The sequence below is a fragment of the Manacus candei genome, unplaced genomic scaffold (genome assembly GCF_025592945.1).
Source record: "Manacus candei isolate 608988 ecotype Guabito, Panama unplaced genomic scaffold, ASM2559294v1 h1tg000028l, whole genome shotgun sequence".
Classification (NCBI taxonomy): domain Eukaryota; kingdom Metazoa; phylum Chordata; class Aves; order Passeriformes; family Pipridae; genus Manacus; species Manacus candei.
The window spans coordinates 7,438,532-7,452,447 of NW_026138076.1; the positions used below are offsets into that span (position 1 = coordinate 7,438,532).

Sequence of the window (13,916 nt, forward strand, 5' to 3'; positions counted from 1 at the left end):
AATTGCTGCTCACTGAGACACTGCCAGGCAACATGGATTATGGAGTTCATGAGTAGAGTTCTCACCTGAACCAAGACTGGTGTATGGCACTCACAAGCTCAGTTACAAAAAGAAATGTTACCACCGGACAATAAAATTCTGCCATATTGTGGCATCTGTGCAATGCTGAGGTTGCTCCTGCAAGCTGTGGGTCCCAAAGGCTGCATTCTCATAAGTACGTAAATACTGGAAGGACTCGTCATACTTGAGAAAAAATATACTATTATATTATTAATAATATTCCTGATAGGTAAGTTGTTTTCTAGTTTAAAGACTTACAGTTCAAAGAATTCTATCAAATCCAGTAAGTGTATGTGGCAAAAAATACTGCCCTATTTATACTGATTGACTTTTAAGATCACAAACCATTGCTAATGAGGGCAATAATAAAAACAAGCCACCTTGTGGAAACAATTTTTCTTTGGCTATATACATTAGTCAAATTATTTTTCAGTACATGGCATAATAAAATGTTCCTGCCTACCCACTGATGTCTGGCATTACAGCTAAGGCTGAATGATTTGCCTGTCTTGACACTGGACAGACTGACATTACAGGTTTACAATGCATTGCTCTCAATTTGGACCAAAATTTTGATCCTTAATTCAATTTGAGAAGAAATGTTTTCTTTTTCCACTGGTTGCATAAATTTCCTCATCATACTTCTTCCTATTCCCCTTAAAGAAAGCTTGAGAAATGGAACAAAACTGCCATCTCTTTTCAAATAAAAAAGAAAGATATTCAATTCTCCACATTCAATGCTATGTTTTTAAAGAACACTGAAGCATCAATTACGTTATTTCCATTAAGCACGTAGATACTAATAACAATGCTTGGCCATCACTTTGTCCAGGTATCTGTAGTAAACTGTACCACAGCTACCAAAAGCACAAACAACAAGCAATTACATGATTGCTGAAACTAATGGCCATACTAGCTATCTTCCATTCAGTATGAATGACTGCAATTAGAAAACGATTAGAAAACAATTTTAAAAAACAGAGATAACATAACTAAATCACATGACGGGCAAGCTACAAACATTAAAAATGGAAACAAAATTTTTTCTTAAAATTGACAGCTGAAGCTTGTGACCAATTGCATTGTGTTCATTGAAAAAGTAAATGCAGCAGTGAGAAAAAGTTCAGAAAAAAACCCAAATCTTTGACATCACACTGCTATTATTTATAGATCCAGAGCTACAAAGATTTGTGAAAAGCTAACCAATAAGTGTAAAAGCAGAAACAGTATTTGAAAAATTTTGATGAATGTGTCCTTTAGAAATGCAGATTTCACTAAACCAACATTAATTTCCAATGAAAGGAATGTCTTTCCCACTAATATAAAGGCTATTTGTTAGTCATCTAAGGTTGAACATGATCATTCTGAAACATAGCTTAGAACTGTAGGAGAAAAACAAGGTTTTCTAGACATGCTTTTTATGTTCTGATACACACATTTATTCACATAACATTTATGAGGAATTAAATTTGGTCTAAATCAATAAATTATAGTAACAATCACAACTCTTACTCTGAAACTCTGACTAAAAAGCTGAAAGAGGACTCCATGTTGAGGAAGTCAACAAATGTATTAAAGAGAACTGTTTCAAAACATCGTATTTCAAACAGAAATTTTTAAAAAAAAAAAGAAAAAAATTGAATGTTCATGATCTGTCTTCCTGTATTTCATAGAGAGATGTGCAACTTCTGAAATTAAAGCACATTATCTTTTTTATAAATTCATTAATATTATTTTTTTTTTGTAGAATGAGATCTTATGTATGCATCATATTCACACAATTTCACTAGGTATCATACTTTCAATGGTATCATTTCATGGTATCATTTCAATGGTATCATTTCAGTTCACATCATCAAGGCACTCTTTTTACTATGGAACAGACTGATACTTGATTCAATTTTAGTGTCACAGAAGAAATACGAAGGAATAGTATAAGGTCCATAGCTCACTTGGAAAAGAAAAAAAAAGAATATATTTTCCATTTTTCTCAAGCAAATGTCAGTATTTTTCATTTTACATACCATATAAAGTTCTAGGAAGTAAAAAAATTATCTTTTAAGAACTAGATTAAACCTCAACAGTATACAGATTACTGAGTCAGTATAGGGGTACAGTAAGTGGTTGCCTCTCTTTCTTAAGCCATTGTGCTTAACACTGAGCCTGTGTTATGAAGAGAAACTGAGCACCTGGTACCTAGGCTTGTCTTTGCTCATATATGATACTCTAACTAGTACTGAGTTTGTGTAGCTCTTCTGGTTTTCCTCTCCATTTGCCGGAGGACACCTTCTCATGATTCAGACTTGGGTGTTGATCCATCAGCTGAAAAAAACCCACCCCAATCCTACTCTGTGCCAGTTAGGTAAAATTCTTAGGTTTTAAGTGCAATGAATCAGAGAAAAATGTTGCATAAAATTTAATTGTCTGACTTTTCAAAAGAAAAAAAAGAAAAAAATAAAAATAATAAAGCCTTCAAATTAAAGGTAGCTGTGTAATTACATTACTCAGTGGCCCACACAACTCAAACTATCAGACTTCTGAAAAAGCTACTCAGGATAACTACAGCCTCGCGGAAAATCTGGGATGAAAGCTTCTGGGTAAGAGCCCTTCTGAAAAATTATCTGGTTCAAGTACATGAAAAAAAAATTTCTATGATCTTTTGCCACGTTTTATTTGAACACTGCTGTTGAGAATTGTATCAAGACATGCTACAGCCAACTTATACAGAAGATTCCCGACCTGAGTTCTTCTTTTTCATCTTTTTAACTTTACAGGAACAGTGACTTATTTCCCTTTCAGACAATGTTATAGGGGCAATTGGAAGATGGCACTCTCACTGCCTCAAGTTCATGGTAAAACCAGTAAAAAATATTTTTCGTTCATTTTGCTCACTCTTAGCTGTACGTTTTTTTCTGCAGAATAATCCATTTAACATTCTTCTTGCACATATTACTCTGAAACTAATATAGAGTTGGAATTAAGTTAGTCAAAGTCTTTAAGCCAAACATCTGCTTGGAATTCCATACAGCTCTTTTTGAAAAGAAAGGTCAACCGAATATTTGTCAGTCTCATCTGTGTTACCAGTGAATCTTACCAGTGGAAGATCCATAAGTAATAAATGCTTCTTAATAAGTGAATACTGTCTGAAAATTTAAAAGAAAGTGATGTAATACATAATTCTAGAACCAAGTAGAGGTTAAGATGTTTACTGCCTTTATATGGAGGAAGAAAGGGACAATATTTTTGTTTAGTCAGGATGATATATATAATTTTTAAGGGATTCAGCTTAATTAAAAATTGCCAGATTTTAACTATTTATTTTCAAGCTCCAAGGAAATTAAGTTTTTGTCATTGAAGATAAAGCATTTAACAGAATAAATATTTTGACAAAATTTTGACTTTTGGGAAGCATGTGATATTAAAAAAGTACACATTAAAACAGAGTGTGTTACAAGCAAGTATTTTAGTTTTAAACCTGTAGCCAATTTTTAAACAACCACAAAATATGCCAGAGCATATATTTAGATATGTATTGAAACCAACTGACCTAAGTATATTATAAAAGTGTTAAGTATAGAAATGGCAGAGAGAATGCTACCAGACCAGAAACTTTCATTTTGCACTTAGTTGTTTCATTACAAAAATGCAAACACTAAAAGACAGCTTTACCTACAGAAAATCCTTCAAAGATTCCACTGTTCAAGGGAAAAAGCAATATTATCTCTTCAAATGGCATAAAATATATTTTGAAATCAAAGAAAGAGAAGAAAAAGAAATATGGTTTTGAAAGCATCTCCTGCTTGTTATTATGTTGAGCAAAACTCAACTTAGTAGAACAAGCACAAAGCTCTAAATTTCCTGTCAGAAAGGCTACCGCCATTAGGAAAATGTTTATACACAGTATAAACTGTGTATCAGTATAAGATCTCAGTTTAAAAGACAGTAAGATCTTCGTTTGAAATTCTGAGTATTTCAGGCCAAAGCACAGTTACAAAGCTTAACTATTAAAAATTAATTAAAAAAATCTCTTGGTTGCATAACATATTGTTTGATAGAAAGGATGGAAAGACTATAAACCAGGTGATTATTTGGATACTATAACCTTGTTTGTTTTTCCCTGTCCTTTTGCAAGGCAGAAAAATAGCTTCATTTTGAATAGATTTTTCAGATTAATCTGATTTATTTTGATGGAACAATAGAAGCTGTAATAGTTGATGTTTACAGAAAAGGATAAAAGGTTTCATTGTACAAAGGAATCCCATAACAACCAGGCATAATAATGATTAAAAAAAGGTGCTTCCATCAGCTTCAGGCAATAAAAAGCAGCTAAAGTAGTACCTTTAACATTTCTGTGCACTTCTTACACAGTATAATCCATTTACAGAGAAGAAGGCTGTGGAGAAAGATCTACAAAAGAATACAGATGTTCTAAATCTGCAGTTAACTGTAGCATCAATTCAAGGTCAAGACTAGTGTCTCAACCTTGCTGAGACTACCCTTGATGGATTACAAATTATTTTTCTGGAAATATGCAGTCTGAATGACTTTGACAGGTAGACTCCATTGCAGACTGCTTTACGGAGATATTTAGCTTGAATAACTGTATTTCATGACTTTAGTTTCTTAATTTTTGTATGTCAATAAAAATAATGTAGAGAGAGAACAATGTAAACCTTACCTGCAACAAATAACAGCTTTACATGACAAAGCCAAATCCAGGAAATACTGTCTCACTCCAAATGTCAAAGCATACTTCAGAGATTTACCATCAATGATGAGAGCAAAATCATTTTCCTTCCTTAAAGCATCACCAAGAGTACTGCAATGATGGCTAAGTGTCTCTCTTGTTCCCTGTTGCACAAAAGAAATTGTGTCCATTAATTTTAATTCCTACTATTCTTAAATCCGATTTTTTGGGGGATGTGAAATCAGAAACACTGGCATTTTGGTTTTTGAGGAAATTGCCTTTTGATTGATTGTGCTATAAAATAGTATAAAACAAAAAGAATATTTGCAACAGCTGTACTATTTGAAACCACAGTAGAAATGGTGTGTATGACTGATCTTGCACTCTGCAGAAAAAAAAAAAGAAGCGCGTAAGCTATGGTGGAACTTTTAATGCTCTTTAAATGGAAACAATCTTGCCATAAATATTTGCCAAAAGGTATTATTAAATAATTTTTCTATATATCCATGCAAGAGACCATTCACATATATATAGATACCAGAAGAAACAACTTCTATTCACTATTATATAAAATGGTTCTAAATGTTTAGCAAAAAGGAAACACAGATAATTCATGATATAAGTACATGCATTATAACTGATAATTCTATCACATTAAATGTATATTTTAACATAATTTAACAATTATAACATCAAGTATATGTTATATAAAGGAATGTATTTTGTATTTTTCATTTGCTAATGACAGTTTGAATCACACCTACACAAGTCACTGTTTTGTGGTCCACTACTAACTTCAGATTCAGTAGATAATACATTCAGTAGATAATACATTCATCTGTATTTATGCAGCACCCTGCTTTGGAAAGGTCACTGACATCTAGTCAGCTACAGTACAGCTCTACCATGGAGTGTCAGGGAGGAGGAAAAAATATTGCTTGTTGCATTTCTTTTTTAAAGGTCTTCACAGAGCTACAACATACTCTTTTTCCTATTTTTCCTGCCTCATAGCCCAGAAGTAAGAAGGAGACGAGAAAGGAAGATAAAAAAAACCTCTTCTGCTTATAAAATACTCAATTTGGAAGCCAGTAACACCCTATGACAACAAGGTTGCTATTTTTTCTACAAGTTTACCAAACAAATAATTGTGCTACTTCAGTGATGTCAGGTATACATAAACAAAATTTGGTGTAAGCACCTAAAAATAAAACACTGAACTAATTAAATATCTCAAAACCCTCTGAAATGAAATTAAAGAAACCCTCTGAAATGAAATTAAAGATAGTGCTTTGCCTTTTCAACCCAACATACTCCTCCCAGTTCCACACACTGTTGTCCATGTTTTTTTGACTACTTTGCTTCTACTGATCTTCAAAAAATTCACTGGTTTATCTAGAAGGAAATTAGGCTGCTGGGGAATTCTGAACTTCAGGTGTCCTGACTCTCCCTCACTAGGAATTGCGATGGAAATGAATGACATGTTACAAAGTCTTTAAAATGACAATAACTTCCATTAACTATTTTCCAGAGCATTAAGAAATATTGTAATGTAAAGAAAGTATTGATTTTTTTCTCATCTCAGTGGACTATTTAGTTTCTAATGAAATTTAAGCAACACATGAAAAGTCATATTCCTCCTGTCTATTATTTCTTTTGTATAATGAAATCCCCATAATCCAGGAGTAAATGGTCAGGGACATGCTGTGGCACTTTGACATGCAAGTCTATAGACCCCAAGGGGATCCACCTAAGCATACTGAGGGAGCTGGCCAAAGAGCTTGCCAAGCCATTCTCCATCATTTATCATCGGTCCTGGTTAACCAGGGAGATCCCTGGTGACCAGAGGTTGGCTAGTGTGACATGCATCTACAGGAAGGGTCAGAAGGAGGGTCTTGGGAACTACAGGCCTGCCAGCCTGATCTCAGTGCCAGGGAAGGTCATTGAACAGACTGAGTGCCATCACACAGTATGTACAGGTCAACAAGGTGGTCAGGCTCAGCCAGCACAGGTTTAGGAAAGGCAGGTTCTGCTTCATCAACCTGATCTCCTTCTATGACAAGGTGACCTGCTTTGTGGATAAGGGAAGAGTTGTGGGTGTTGTCTACCTAGACTTCAGTAAAGCCTTTGATGCTGTCTCCCACAGCATTCTCCTGGAGAAACTGTCTGCTCATAGCTTGAACAGTTGCACTCTTCACTGGGTTAAAAACTGTCTGGATGGCTGGGCCCAGAGAGTGGTGGTGAATGGAACTGGGAGTCAGTCACGAGTGGTGTTCCCCAGGGCTCCGTACTGGGGCCAGTTCTGTTTCATATCTTTACTGATGATCTGGACAAGGGGGTTGAGGGCACTCTCAGTCAGTTCGTAGATGACACCAGGATGGGTGAGAATGCTGATCTGATGAAAGGCAGAAAGGCTCTGCAGAGGGATCTGGACAGGCTGGATCGATGGGCTGAGGCCAACTGGATGAGGTACAATAAAGCCAGGTGTTGGGGTCCTGTGCCTGGGTCACAACAACCCCATGCAACACTACAGGCTGGGGGAAGACTGGCTAGAAAGCTGTCTGACAGAAAAAGACCTGGGGGTCCTGGTCAACAGCAGCTGAACATGAGCCAGCAGTGTGCCCCAGTGGTCAAGAAGGCCAAAGGCATCCTGGACTGTATCAGTCATAGTGTGGCCAGCAGGATCAGGGCAGTGATCGTCCCCCTGGACGCAGCACTGGTGAGGCTGCACCTTGAATTCTGTGTTCAGTTTTGGGCTCCTCACTACAGGAAAGACATTGAGGTGCTGGAAAGAGTTCAGAGAAGGGCAATGAAGCTGGTGAAGGATCCGGAGCACAAGAGTGGGGTTGTTTAGCCTGGAGAAGGGAGGCTTGGGGGCCTTATCACTCTCTACAACTGCCTTAAAGGAGGTTGTAGTGAGCTGGGGGTTGATCTCTTCTCCTAGGGAAAAAGCGACAGGAAATGGTCTTAAGTTGCACCAGGGGAAGTTTAGATTGGATATTAGGAAAAATTTCTTCACTGAAAGGGTGGTCAGGCATTGGAATAGGCTGCCCAGCAAACTGGTGGAGTCACTACCTCTGGAAGTATTCAGAAGACTTGTGTGGATGTGGCACTTAGAGACATTGTTTAGCTGTGAACTCCTCTGTTTAAACTGACCGTAATTTTTTATCACAAGCAGACATGCCATCAGCTCCAAGTACGCTACACATTAAATAAAAAAACCCCTACCCCAACCCCAAGACAAAACAAAACTCTTACCCCAACTGTAAAACTGTTATATTTAAAATTCCTTTGTGGGATAACTCCCTATGCTGAAATGTCCCTTATTCACTTGACACCATTTCCATAAAGTATTTTTCAATGAAATTGAGTGGTAATCAAACTGTTTTCTAGTTACAGTTCATGATTAAAAGAATAAAGCTATATAACTTCTGTCTACGATTAACAGTACTATACTGAAATTTAGCAGTCCATTACATTACTATAAAGGCAAATAAAATCCAGTGCTCTTTTATGTAAGAACTTACTAACAAAAACCCACATTTTGTTTGTGAAGTTAAGCAGATGTTCATGGAAGTAGAGCCTCAAAACAAATAATGATGAAAAAAATTGAGATATCTAAATGCTTTCCGCTCTATACTAGCCAATGTCTACTGGAGAGCAGAGAGGTGGGTGGGTCTGGGATATTTTTAATTTCATAAATAGAAGTGTTGGTTCATATAAAAGAGGATCTTTTATTTCAGCATATTCTTTGTAAATTCAGTTCACAGAGCTGGGATACAGTCTGGACAAATATATTTTTTTACTCTAATCTCCTCTGTCTTGCATGCTAAGGTCATAACAATGACCAAATCGAGGAGGTATTTGTTGGTTAAATCTGTTTTTACGTGTCTTAGGGACAGGGGACTCTGCCTGTCAATAAAGGGATTAGAACTGAGGTAGCTACTTTTTAGGAGAAGTCACTGATATGCAAGGGACATGCACTATTATTTTAACAGCAATGACAAGAAGTATCCACTTACTGCCACTGTTCTCAGTATAGTTTTTCACTGTTTTTCAGAGGAGTATGAAAACCAAGAAAAGCCAACCTTCCTAACTCCTATGAAACTATCAACATTTTCATATAGCAAAGTCTCAAGTGTATTGGCTAATTTTTACTCAGAGATTTGTTGGGTAGTGAAAAAAAAAAGCAAAGTTAAGGACCTTATCGAAAACCTTCCCTGTTTTTTCAACAAACAATGACTGCAATCTTTCAAAAGCTATCCAATGAACTAAACTAAGAAAAGAAAACTTGAGTCTCTACATTAATATCACAGGCTACTTGTGTCAAAAGTTGCTTACTGTATCAACAGATATTAATCAAGAGCTTCTGTCTGTCCTGTTTTTGGGATTTAATTTTAAATGTTATCAGCAAAAATATGTTCCTTAAGACAATCTGTATTTGAAATATAGGCATCATGATTAAATTCATACTAACTGATGTTGGAAATATATTATTCTAAATGGGAATAAAAAATTTAAAGAAATACTTATTTAAAAAAATAATAAGTATTTTAATTCATGTTGTAGCCTACTCTTACATGCTACCACGGCATTCTTCAGTTAAGGCACTGTCACTGATTCTCAAATTTTCTTTTCATTTTCTCTCCTTAAGTCTTATCTTGAGCAACCTCACCACAATATAAAGTAACAAACCTCATTTTAGGATTTCCTCCTGAAGCCTTCTGGACAGTGAGTTTTCTCAATGAGGAAATTCTTCCAAGTTCATTTAAGTCTCCCTTACAGGGTGGTGAAAGGATTTAAGTTCTTTTCCCTCATAGGATTTTTCAACTAATATTGCATTCCAACTTTATCTAAATAATATATTCTCTACAAAGCACTGTACAGAAGTGCACAAGTGGAAGTTGGCAGTTTTAACCTTTGTACTTCAACATCTGAGTACAATTTCAGCTGTTTAATCACACAGTAACAATTTTTGCCAGATACCAAGTATTCTGTAAGAAACAGCATTAGAAAGGAACTTAGAATAGTTTTTTGGGTATTGGTGGGTGCTAGTAGAAGCATGTGCCTGCACAGATGAAATCTATTACCTGGAATTTGTCTGCCCATCGTTCTACGGTTCATTTGTGCAGTAGCTACACTGTTTCCAGTTATTCAGTAACATTTTGTTACTGTGACTGTATGGTCACAATGTGACTGTTACTTTGTGACTGTATGCTCACAAAGACCATACAGTCTTCCAAGCATGAAGATTATAAAAAAGAATAAAAAAGCAACCTCCCAAAACAAATGTAAACAACCCCCAAACTATGGTTTTGGCAGAATTTTCTACGTTTCTCCAGAGAAACAGACGCTCCAAGTTATTTTTTAGGCAACCTCCATCATAATGTCTGGATATTTTACGCAGTAAAATATTGTTTCATTAACTGAAAACTTTGCAGATTTTACTTACATCAAGAGAGCCTTCGTTTATAACAATTAGTCCCATGTTCTTTCTCAAAAGTTTACAGGAGTGACCTGTTAAAAAAGATTTGGTGTTCAAAAATCTGTTCCACAAAATCCATTATAATATAATAAGGCATTTTTCCTCTAAGAGAACTACACACAAAATTAAACATAAGATTTCCCCAGCTGAAATCAATGGTAAAAAAAAATCATGCACATACATAAAGTTCTTTAAGATTTGAAATAACAGAAATAAGAAGGATCCATATGACTAAAGTAAAGCTTTATTTTAGGCATGTATCTAGTCTACTGCAAAAGTGCTAATTTAGTCACATGCAAATAATATTAAATCTTAAAAGCAACATCTATGTATCCCTATTTAAAAATACAGATTTATCATTGTTTAAATTAGTCTTTTTTCCCCCCTCCTTCAAAATAAAAAGAAAGAATAAAAGGAAACGTTTGATTAATGCTAAAACTTATAGTACTTTATTGTACCATCTATGTAGTTTTGCTTTAGTTAAGATTATGGTTGCTATTAGCTTTCTTGGAAAGAAGAAAAAATAGAGGAGGGAAACTAAGAATACTTATATTTTCTTAATATTACCCCCTCTCACTGTCAAAAGCCAAACAATGTATTTTTAATTCAATACATAAGCTATAAAAAGTACAAAGGCCTATTGTTTTGCCTCCTCTCTTTTCTTGCTCTTACTATTTTAACAGAGGCAGAATCCATCATTCCCCACTTTCCCCCTACCAGTGACTGAAAAATAAATATACACTCAAATTATGGAATGACATATAGTATTATTTTTAAAAGATAACTTTCCATTCTTAAAGAAATTTTACTCCATCAACTTCTATTATTTCTAAACCTGTAACAAAGCCATCAAATAAATGCAAATATAATACCGATGTTAATGGCAGTCTCTTGTTTGTCCCCAGTAAGTATCCAAATTTTTATGTCTGCTTTCATGAGTGTCTCTATGGTTTCAGGCACTTTGTCTTGAAGTTTATCTTCAATTGCTGTTGCTCCAAGAAGCTGAAGATTCTGTGAACATAAAATATTTCGTACATGCAGGTTTTTTGGTTTAAATTCAGTTTTAATCATCCATTTATTTTATTTAAATTCCCATATTTACGACAAGATTAATGGTCTCTAAACTCATTAATCAGATTTGCTATCAACAATTAAAGAACTTCCAGTTCATTCCTACGAGCTTTAACTTTGACATCTATGTGGCTTGACAAACTGCACAGCATGACCCTCAAACCAATTATTCACAAGCTCAGTAGCTTGTTCAGCAACAGCTACCTTTTCCTGAGGAGCACCTTTCTGATTTCTCTCTTATTATGACTTCAGTTTTTTTAAAAAAATACACCACCTGTCAATTCATCTAATCTTACAATTATAGTCCTGATTATGTTTGGTTTTAACCTCTTATGCAGCAAGTCTATACAGTTTTTGTGAATACAGCCATTTTTATATTTCACATTTCTATACCTTTAAAACTAGCTAAATGCAAATGACACCATTATAAACCTAATAGCATGCAGCATGGCCCACATACTACATACTGAGAAAGTACTTGTGCAGCTAATACAAGAATTTGTAATGGTAGCAGGGTTGTTATGGCATTAAAACGCTACATAGTTTTTAAGACTGTCTTGTCATGTCTAGATAAACTGCTCATCTATGTAAACTGAAGGCCCACAAGTGACTGAAGCTATATACCCTCATTCTTTTTTTTCATGAATTAAACACTGTAGGTTCTTGAAGCTCTGAATTTTAAGTAGTTTCATTAATGTAATCTCTCTTATACTTTCCAAGGAAAAGAACAAAAATACCCCCCGTCAAATGTAAGTATCAAAACTACTGCTCTCATGCACCTCTTTTTCTTATAAATTTAAGAGTCATGGGACTATTTTTTGTTGAGGCAGTGAAGTCTTAACTACATCCTTGGCTACTCCAGCAGCAACGTTGCCAGAAACTCAAGTGGAACTCAAGGTTCTGCTCTTGTGATGCTGTATCTGGGTATCAACTCTCTTTGTGGGCCTTCAGTACAAGACAGGTTGATAAAGTGGAGCAAGTCCAACAGAGGGACACAAAAAGAGTTTAGGGCCTCCAGCATGCTATATTAAGAGTGCCTGAAGAAGTAAGATGAGTTTAACATGAGAAAAAAATACAGCTAAGGGAGGGATTCCATGGCTGCCTTCCGCTACCTGAAGAGGGCTTGCAGAGCAATCATCTTCCTACAAGATGTATGATGCACGGTGAAAGAGCAAGAGGCAAGAGTCACATCCTGCATCAGTAAAAATTTTAACTCAGAAAAAGGGAAAAAGACTAGCTGAGTATCAAAAAAGTTACCTGCTGCAGCTGGGAAAACTCCCTCTTTGTAGATACTCAAACTTCATCAAAATGTTGGGCAAGCAAAACTTGCCCTGCTTTGAGCAGGGATTTGTGCCTAAATGACCTCCAGAAGTCCCTTCTGATCTTGACTACTCCATGGTTCCAAGATCATTATATAATTAAGCAAATGTTGTTTGTCTGTTATTACACTTTTTTACATAATAGAGCAACTCTGAAAAAAAGTTTACCAGTAGTTCAACTCAAAATCTACACTTTCTAGCAATATAGCTACCTGCAGCAAAAACTTTGTCAAATTAACATCTCGTTCATTTTAATTATCTAAACTTCAAGGGCTACACAATACAACTGTCAGTGTGTTGCTGGGTATTTTTTTCTCACTAAGCACTGTTCCTCAATAATGATTCACTTTTCATGGTACAGAAAGTAAGGATAATAATTAAAAACCCACTCTTCCGCTCATCCCTCTGCCCACCCTCCATCTTCCCCCCCCAAATAAACCAAACCCCAGAAAGTTATGCAAGCTACACATACTTTTTCAATTAGTTCATAGCTCTCCTCAAGTTTGAGTGCTCTGTTTTGTATAGCTGTAGAAGCACGGTGATAAACATCTAGCCACTCTTGATAATCACTTTCTGAAATCTCAGCCACAGCAAAACAGAGAGTTCTTAAGCCTAAAGAGAAAGTAGATAATAAATATGATTCAGTATCTGTTAGTCCCTTCCCTGATATGCCTGCAATATAACTACTAAAAGCTGAATTTACTTTGTATTTTATGTATGCCTGTGCCTGATTTTCAACATACTGCTGCACATCTTGAAGAACTTTTAAAATATATATAAAGTAAAAATGTGCGATAAATAGAAATTTATTCAACAGAGTAACAGTTTCAAAGTAGTTGAATGTAAAACAGGTAGATGTACTTCAGGAGAAAAAAAAATCTATAAAGTTTTATGTAAGATTAGACCTAGTTTAAACTGTAAACAAAACACGAAGGAATTCCAACACTTGATGAACAGGTGTGTATGTAAGATTTTTAGGAACATTAAAACCATAAGATTGAATTATATTTCTGAGCAAAAATTTTATGAACTGAAATGTTGCTACTCCGGAAAGCAGTGATGTTAAAATATACAGCATAATGTAACAACTACACTCTTCACCCCTCCTCAATATCCTTAGGAAATTCTCAGTTGAAGTTTGAAACTTATCATCTAGAAGCCAACTTTGAATCCCCTAATTTAATTTTCCCATCTTACAGATTTTTTCAGCTTTCCAAATTCCTAAAATAAAATCTTTGTGTACGGGCACCATTTGGAGATTTTACTTTACAATCTTTGGGTTGATTATTAATAAAAG

The 13,916-nt window shown here is 35.3% G+C and overlaps 1 protein-coding gene across 7 annotated transcripts in view; it reads right to left on the minus strand.

The window, feature by feature from the left end:
* ATP8A1 (ATPase phospholipid transporting 8A1) overlaps positions 1–13,916 on the minus strand; it is a 115,665-nt gene that overhangs the window by 42,463 nt on the left and 59,286 nt on the right. For all 7 annotated transcript variants that reach the window (XM_051789938.1, XM_051789939.1, XM_051789936.1 and 4 more), the window contains 4 exons: positions 13,092–13,231; positions 11,102–11,240; positions 10,197–10,261; positions 4,739–4,911 (listed from right to left, as the gene is read on the minus strand). In XM_051789938.1, the coding sequence (XP_051645898.1) occupies positions 4,739–4,911; positions 10,197–10,261; positions 11,102–11,240; positions 13,092–13,231 (517 nt within the window). The remainder of the gene's footprint in view (positions 1–4,738; positions 4,912–10,196; positions 10,262–11,101; positions 11,241–13,091; positions 13,232–13,916) is intronic.